The following is a 7,616-nucleotide window of genomic DNA, read 5'->3' as shown; positions in this document are numbered from 1 at the left end:
CAAATCACAGTTAATGACAGTTACACATGTCGACTGTATACGTCTACGTCTTACGATTTGTTTGTTTTTTAATTGTTCATTTGTTATTCATGCATTAGACTTAATGAAACCGAATTGGTGACAACCAAAAAAAATAAGACGCATGGGAAAGCTAGATACACTCTTGATATCATGTCACTTCAGAAGAAACATGAATCCCCATTCCCCTCCTAATCCTCAACATCAGAAATTATATAAAAAGGTTAAGTAAAATTAGATTTATTCTGTGGAACAAACATTCTTGTATCACTAACACTTACACTATCACGTGTCTACATATATTTTTAGTATGTAAGTTATTGTATGAAGGAAGTGAAAGAGGAGATTATAACTTCTAAGTTATAACTTAGCATACTTCTTAAAATTTTCAACACCATCTTTAAGATTATCTGGAATAGGTGAGTTTGTGACAAGAGTAACCATTGATGTCGATATAAGCAATCTACTTTCTGGGTTATGAAGATCAATCTTCCATAGCCTCACCTCCCATACCTGTTCCAATTCTCATCATGTCACATATCAAGAAATTATCAAGAAAGAAGGGAAAAATCAAGAACCTGAATGGTTTTTCCAACGTGGAGAGGTGTGGCCTCAGCAAAAACAAGATCACCGATGTCAGCACGTTTGAGATGGTTGATGCTGAGCTGTATTCCGGCGACTCTTTTCCATCCCGACGCTAGGACTGCTCCCTTACTCGCCAGCGACTCTGCTATTAACGCCGATACTCCGCCGTGTAACACCTTAAACGGCTGATTGTTGGAGTATGATTCAGATTTCAGTTTCGTATTCGGAGAAGATTGAAAAAATTAATCTCACCTGACAAGACTTCTCGGTGACCTTAAGATGACCGGTGACTTTGTGTGGCGTTAACTCATCGATCTCAAAGCCGATTGCATGCAGCGGGAGATCCACACACTCCCAATTCGGTTCTGTCGTTGGAACTAATGAGTTGATGTTCGATTGATATGTAATGGAATCGGAGAATCAAATAGAGAATAATTGATGAAAATGGTTGTTTGGTATTTGTGGTTTGTGGATATCGTTTTATAATGGATGAGTCAAGAGGTTAAATAGTTACTTTCTTTTTTCAACAACAGTCAATGAACAGAGAAAAGTCCAAAAGAAGCAGCAAAACACGGCGGCGCCGATTAACTAACGAATGAAAGAGAAGTAGAGAGAAATCTAAGAGAAGCATTGATTTTGAGAAAGCTGGTTTATGAATTGGTTTGTCGAAATAGGATAATTTGCAAAGGAAACTCACTAATTTTTTTATTTAAATTTTACATTACAAACATTTTAATTTTTTACTATACAGTACATAAATTGTCTTATTCAAAATATGAAGCATCCTTTTGTGTGTGGAATATTGCTTGCATATCCGGGATATCATGTAATTTAACAATTTATATGACTAATTTATAAGAGTGTGGTACTTAGTAGCACCCATTATGAATTATTTTAAAAAATTATGTAATTAAATTATATCAATTTTTTAAATATATATCAATGTTTTCATGTTATGTATAGAGGAAAATGCAAAGATGGTCTGGTAGTGGTTTTTTTGTGGTTTCAATTCAAAAAAAATTATATTTAAATCAATGGTTTAAATTTGGATTTTTATTTTTGTGATTTTGATCTCTTAAAATTTTGAAAAAGGTTGAAATTGTTATAAATTCAACGTAATTAAAACTAAAACTAAAAAAATAAAACTAAAACATTATAAAATAAAAGAAAGAGATTTGAGAGGATTCTTGAATACTTAGAAGATTGTATTCAATATGGTGTGATTTTCTCTTTACATTTGATGGTTATTTATACTACATAACATCATATTCATACATCATCAAAATAGTAATTCAATAGGCAAAGAAAATTATTCAAGGGGTGAAAATTGTTCGTCCATATGCATTGTCTAACTTAATAATTTGATGTAATTTTTTATAACACTTCCCCTTGAATAACAATTTTTCTAATCTGAGTTCAACCTTGAAGTACTGCCTCATTAAAAACATTGCTAAAGAAAACCTAGTGGAAAAAATTTTAACGAAGGGAAAAAGAGTGTAGTATATAGTTGACCCCCCCCCCCCTTCATTTAGACATCTGTTACGTTAAGTGTTGTGCACATGTCGCATTTCAATGTCATGTACGTGTTTTCTGAAGATTGCAGTAGGAAGTGCTTTTGTGAAGAGGTCTGATACATTGTTGTTGGATTGAACATATTCTATCTCAACCTTTTGATCTTTTATAAGCTCTTGAATGTACTCAATAAACTTTGGAGGTATATGTTTTGTCATGTCGCTCTTGGTATATCCTTCTTTCATTTGAGTGACACATGCTAAGTTATCTTCATAAATTAAAGTTAGACCTTTATCTTTATCTAGTCCACGTGAAGACAAAATGAGTTGTCTCATCGATCTTAACCATATGCATTCTCTACTAGCTTCATTTAGTGCAATTACTTCTGCACGATTTGAGAATGTGACGATAAGTGTTTGCTTTTGAGAGTTCCAGGAAATTGTGGTGCCTCTGTTCATGAATACGTATCCAGTTTGAGATCTAGCTTTATGAGGATCAGATAAATAGCCTGCATCTGCATAACCAATCAAACCTTGTTTTGAATCATTAGGATAAAATAACCCAAAATCAGTAGTTCCTCGAAAGTATCGCAAAATATGTTTAATCCCATTCCAATGTCTTTTTGTTGGGAATGAAATGAACCTTGCTAGATCAATGATACGCATGAGACCAAGTTCATATCATGTATATTCTCCCTTACAACTTGCTTTTGATAAAGAACCAGATATATCCCATTTGAGAATTTATGTTTCATAATTTTATTTAAACATTTACTAATATTTAGTCTTGTATGAGATGATTCTTCTTCCGCTTCTGTTTTGTGCAATACATTCTGAAATAAATGGATTTTAATTTTCATCTTGTCATTTTGTTTAAATTTATAGTTACAATATGTCCAACATTGCAAAGCTCGAGTTTACAGCACTTGAAGTTAGTGGAAAAATTATGTGCCATGGATGATAGATGTAAAAATGCATCTTGAGTCTATGGGAATCTCAAATAATATATATGAATTTAATAATTGTTTGGATTTGAATATCTTGATATTACTGATCCAAATGCTAGAGATGAATGAAGAACGCTGAGGTTTCAAGACTTTAAGAAAGTAAATGAATACAACTCAGTTTTGTTCAGAATATGTTCACAACTGAAGTATTGTGGACAAGAAGTTACTTATAAAGATATATTGGAAAAAACTTACTCTACGTTTCATGCAACAAACATTACCTTGATGCAACAATATCGGTTGCAAAAGTTCACAAAATATTCTGAACTGAATGCATGTTTGCTTGTTGCAGAGCAAAACAATAAGCTTTTGATGAAAAACCATGAATCTCGTCCAACGGGATTTGTAGCACTTCCTGCAGCAAATGCTACAAATACTGATTGTCATCGAAACAATACATGTGGACGAGGGCGTGGTCATGGTCGAGGACGAGGTCGTGGCTATTTTAATCGAAACCTAAGCCATAATAAGAACCATAACTCTAGTCGTGGACAAGGTAATAATCGTAGTCGTGTCCAGAAAAGGAATATTTTTTTTATTAGAAACATAAATAAATATTAGTAAATGTTTAAATAAAATTATGAAAAATATCTAAAATATAAATAAATAAACATTGGCATGTATAAATAAACGTTAATATACATAAACAAAAACTACTTGCATAATTTAAATGTTAGTATGCATAAATAAAAATTAGTTACATAATATAAATGTTAATATGCATAAAAATTACAAAAACATAAAGAAATGTTAGTATAAGAAATAAAAATTGTTAGTAGTTCATAATGTCCATAATGAATAAGTTTTATTAATTCATTAATATTTTAAATATGATAGAGGTTTTTATAACTAATAATGTTTTTACTAAGTAATACATATCTTGATTAAGATAGATGTGATTTCCACTTGTTTAATAGTTTTGATTAGAGCTTTCGTGTTGATAACGTGTTATAAATTCGACGTAATTAAAACTAAAACTAAAAATTTAAACTAAAACTTTATAAAATAAAAAAGAAGATTTCAGAGGATTCTTGAACACTTTGAAGATTGTATTCAAGATAGTATGATTTTCTCTTTAATGGGTATTTATACTACATTACATCCTATTCATACATCATCAAAATAGTAATTCGATATGCAAAGGAAATTATTCAAGGGGTAAAAGTTGTTCATCCACATGTATTGTCTAACTCAACAATTTGATGTAATTTTTATAACAGAAGTATATATTTTGCTTTTTTATTTTATTGACAAATTGCAAAAATGGTCTATATGGTTGTCAAAATTATATTGTTTTGGTCCAAAAATATTTTGTGGTGCAAAAGTGATCTAATTTTGGATACATTCTACGTTTTTTGTCCAAAAATTTTAACTTTAACAGTTTGGTTGTTAACTTTTTTAAAATGATAATTTTACCTTTAACGGTCATTTCTGCAACCAAACTATAAGGACCATTTCTACATCTATTCTTTTTTATTTTATTTAATTGTTATACATTAATTCTTTTTTTAATTTCTTTTTATTGGATTAATTTTTTAGTTTATGATTATATATTAATAAATATTATTTTATTGGATTGTTAATTACATTTAGTTAATTATTTTTTAATTTCTTTTTTTAATAGCTTATTTCTATTTGATTGGATTATTATATATTAATAAACATTATCTTAAATATATAATATTTTTATATTAAAAATATTACTTTTGTATCACCCATAAAATTTAAGCCAATTTAAAACTTTTTCAAACATTTAAAATCGTTAAGTTATTACAATTTGTTTTCAAAATAGTTTCATATCAGAGTATCCCATAAAAAAAGTCATAAACTGTGAGGAGATGTACGATCACGCCTTTGCCTTGCCGCGATCCCCTGATGTACCTGAAACAATAAACTAAAAATGTAAGCCCGAGAGCTTAGTGAGTTCCCCCAAAATACCCATACCCACAATAATACACATATAATCATAAACAACATACTATGGGTCCAGTCAACCATCGGGTTGAAATACCTCAGGCCCTCAACCATCCGGTTGGAATACCAACATACTATGGGTCCAATCATCCTCGGGATGGAATACCCCAGGCCCACAACCAACAGGTTGGAATTCCCACATACTATGAGTCCAATCATCCTCGGGATGGAATACTCACGGCCCACAACCAACAGGTTGGAATGCCCAGGTCTATTGGCTTTTGCACAAAGCAGATAAGCCTCAACCGCCAAACAAACATGTGCACATATAACAGATAATCACATAACAGTCTATAGACAAGCAAACCGATCAAACTGATCATATCACATAACACACAATACTATCCTATCTACTAGGATACCGATCTAACAAATCATACTAGCATAACATATCCAGATAACCATCCAAAGGGTCGGCCTTAGTGCCTTAGACCCTTGAGTATAGTAAGGTTAACTCACCTCGCAAGTAGTGCTGAAGTACTGAACCTCTGACTGTTGTCTCACCGGAAATCCCGAACTATCACATAATAAATACCAAGTCAATACACCATATAACAGTCTTGACCAAGGGCCCACACAATCCATCATGTCCATTCTATTTATTGGGCCAAAGCCCAATGCCAAGTCCATAACTTTGAAAGTCCTTATGCAAAGCCCACTAATGGCCCAATTTACCAAATTGGGCCCAACTTCCTAATTGGGCCTAATTCCAAGATCCATTATCAAAACTTGGCCCAAAACATCATATTCATAAAGTCCAACAAAGGCTCAAATCCAACTACTCCATAAACATCCCAAAACCCGAAGCCCAAATGTCAAAAGCCCAACAGAGGACGTACGTGGGGCGTACTCCTCTGGTACGCTGGGCGTACTCGTTCTGATGTTGACCACCATCGGGGTGGTTGACCCAGTACGCTGGGCGTACTGGATTTACGTTGGGCGTACGTCGTGTTTTTCCAAAAACTTAATAAGTGCTTAATGACTTAAGCACTTAAGCCCAAACTTCAGATCCAGTGACCAAATGTGCCTAGGACCCATAAAGTCATGAACTTTATCACTTTGGATGTCCAGAAAGTTCTTAATACTTGGTCTTAATCCATTAAGACCTTCCTACTCCATGCATGGGACATCTTAAGCCATTGAGACCTCATTTTTATCACTCAAAACTCCTTCAAGAGTCTAGAAGGACAGTTCATTTCGTCCAAATCACATCATGCACCATCTTGGGACTTTTTGGGACAAGAAATGGTTCTTTAAAGAAAAATGGCTAGCTCTAAACATATATGCATAAAGTTTGAAGCTTTTTACCTTCTGGAGCTTCTAAGGCACAAACTAACTTCAGATCTACAAGCTTGATCTTCTCCTCCAAACTCCTTGGTGCAACACCTTCTTCTTAAAACACTCAAGAAACACTCAATAAGCTCACACACTCAAGGAAATGGCTAGGGTTTAAGGAAAACGACTCTAAGCAGTGGAGGCTGAGGTAAGGGACGGTTTGGTGCTCATAATGTTGCTTATATAGTCCCCAAACCCTAAATATTAGGGTTTCATCCTGATATAAGTACGCCTAGCGTACACAAGTGTACGCCCAGAGTACTAAGGCGGACCCTAGTACGCTTAGCGTACTTTTATATACGCTCAGCGTACTCCTTCTTGACCCAAGGTTGTAACCTTGGCCCTTATACTTGAATTGGATCTACACTTCCAACCCCAAGGACTACAAACGACAAGTAATGATAGAAGAGGGTTTGGAAATACCTGCAAAATCTCGGGATGTTACAATTCTCCCCCACTTGACCGAGACTTTGTCCTCGAAGTCTGCTGCGGTAAATAGATCTGGGTAATGCTCCCGCATCTCGGACTCGGGCTCCCAAGTCCACTCGGATCCTCTCCGATGCTCCCACTGTCGCAAAACCTTCATCTTCCTCTCTAGAATGGCCACGGGCCTCTCTACATAATTCAGGCACTCATCGACCTGAATATCATCCAACGATACTACTGCCTCCTGATCCATGATGCATTTTTGCAATTGCGAAACGTGAAAAGTGTTGTGTATCTGACGGAGCTCCTTCAATCTGTATGCAACCTTGCCAACCCTGGCGATAACCCGAAATGGTCCAATGTATCGGGGACCCAACTTTCCCCTCTTCCTGAAGCGAATCACACCCTTCCATGGTGAAACCTTCAGTAACACCATGTCACCTACCTGGAACTCCAACTAATATCGGTGCCTGTCGGCGTAACTCTTCTGCCGACTATGAGCGGTCTGTAGTCGCTGTCTAATCTGCTGAACCTTCTCGGTAGTTTGCAAAACTACCTATGTCCGTCCCATCACTCTGTGACCAACCTCACCCCAACAAACTGGGGTGCAACATCTCCGCCCGTACAACAGCTCAAAAGGCGGGGCGCCAATGTTGGAATGGTAGTTGTTGTTGTAGGCGAACTCCGCAAAAGGTAGGTGGGAATCCCAAATCCCACCGAAATCGATGACACAAGCCCTTAACATATCCTCAAGGGTCTG

The 7,616-nt window shown here is 35.2% G+C and overlaps 1 protein-coding gene across 1 annotated transcript; it reads right to left on the bottom strand.

Annotated features, from left to right (window-relative positions):
• Positions 1-246: 246 nt before the first annotated feature.
• LOC145126899 (1,4-dihydroxy-2-naphthoyl-CoA thioesterase 1-like) lies at positions 247-2,333 on the bottom strand. The gene is made up of 5 exons (XM_079062178.1): positions 2,187-2,333; positions 1,118-1,191; positions 856-1,024; positions 597-788; positions 247-531 (listed from the first exon to the last, which is right to left on the bottom strand). The coding sequence occupies exons 1-5, from the start codon at positions 2,331-2,333 to the stop codon at positions 379-381; spliced, it is 735 nt and encodes a 244-aa protein (XP_078918304.1). The 3' UTR covers positions 247-378.
• Between the last annotated feature and the right edge of the window lie 5,283 nt (positions 2,334-7,616).

The sequence above is a fragment of the Lactuca virosa genome, chromosome 7 (assembly GCF_052849685.1).
Source record: "Lactuca virosa cultivar CGN04683 chromosome 7, Lactuca_virosa_CGN04683_v6, whole genome shotgun sequence".
Lineage (NCBI taxonomy): Eukaryota > Viridiplantae > Streptophyta > Magnoliopsida > Asterales > Asteraceae > Lactuca > Lactuca virosa.
This window is presented reverse-complemented; position numbering and strand designations above follow the sequence as displayed.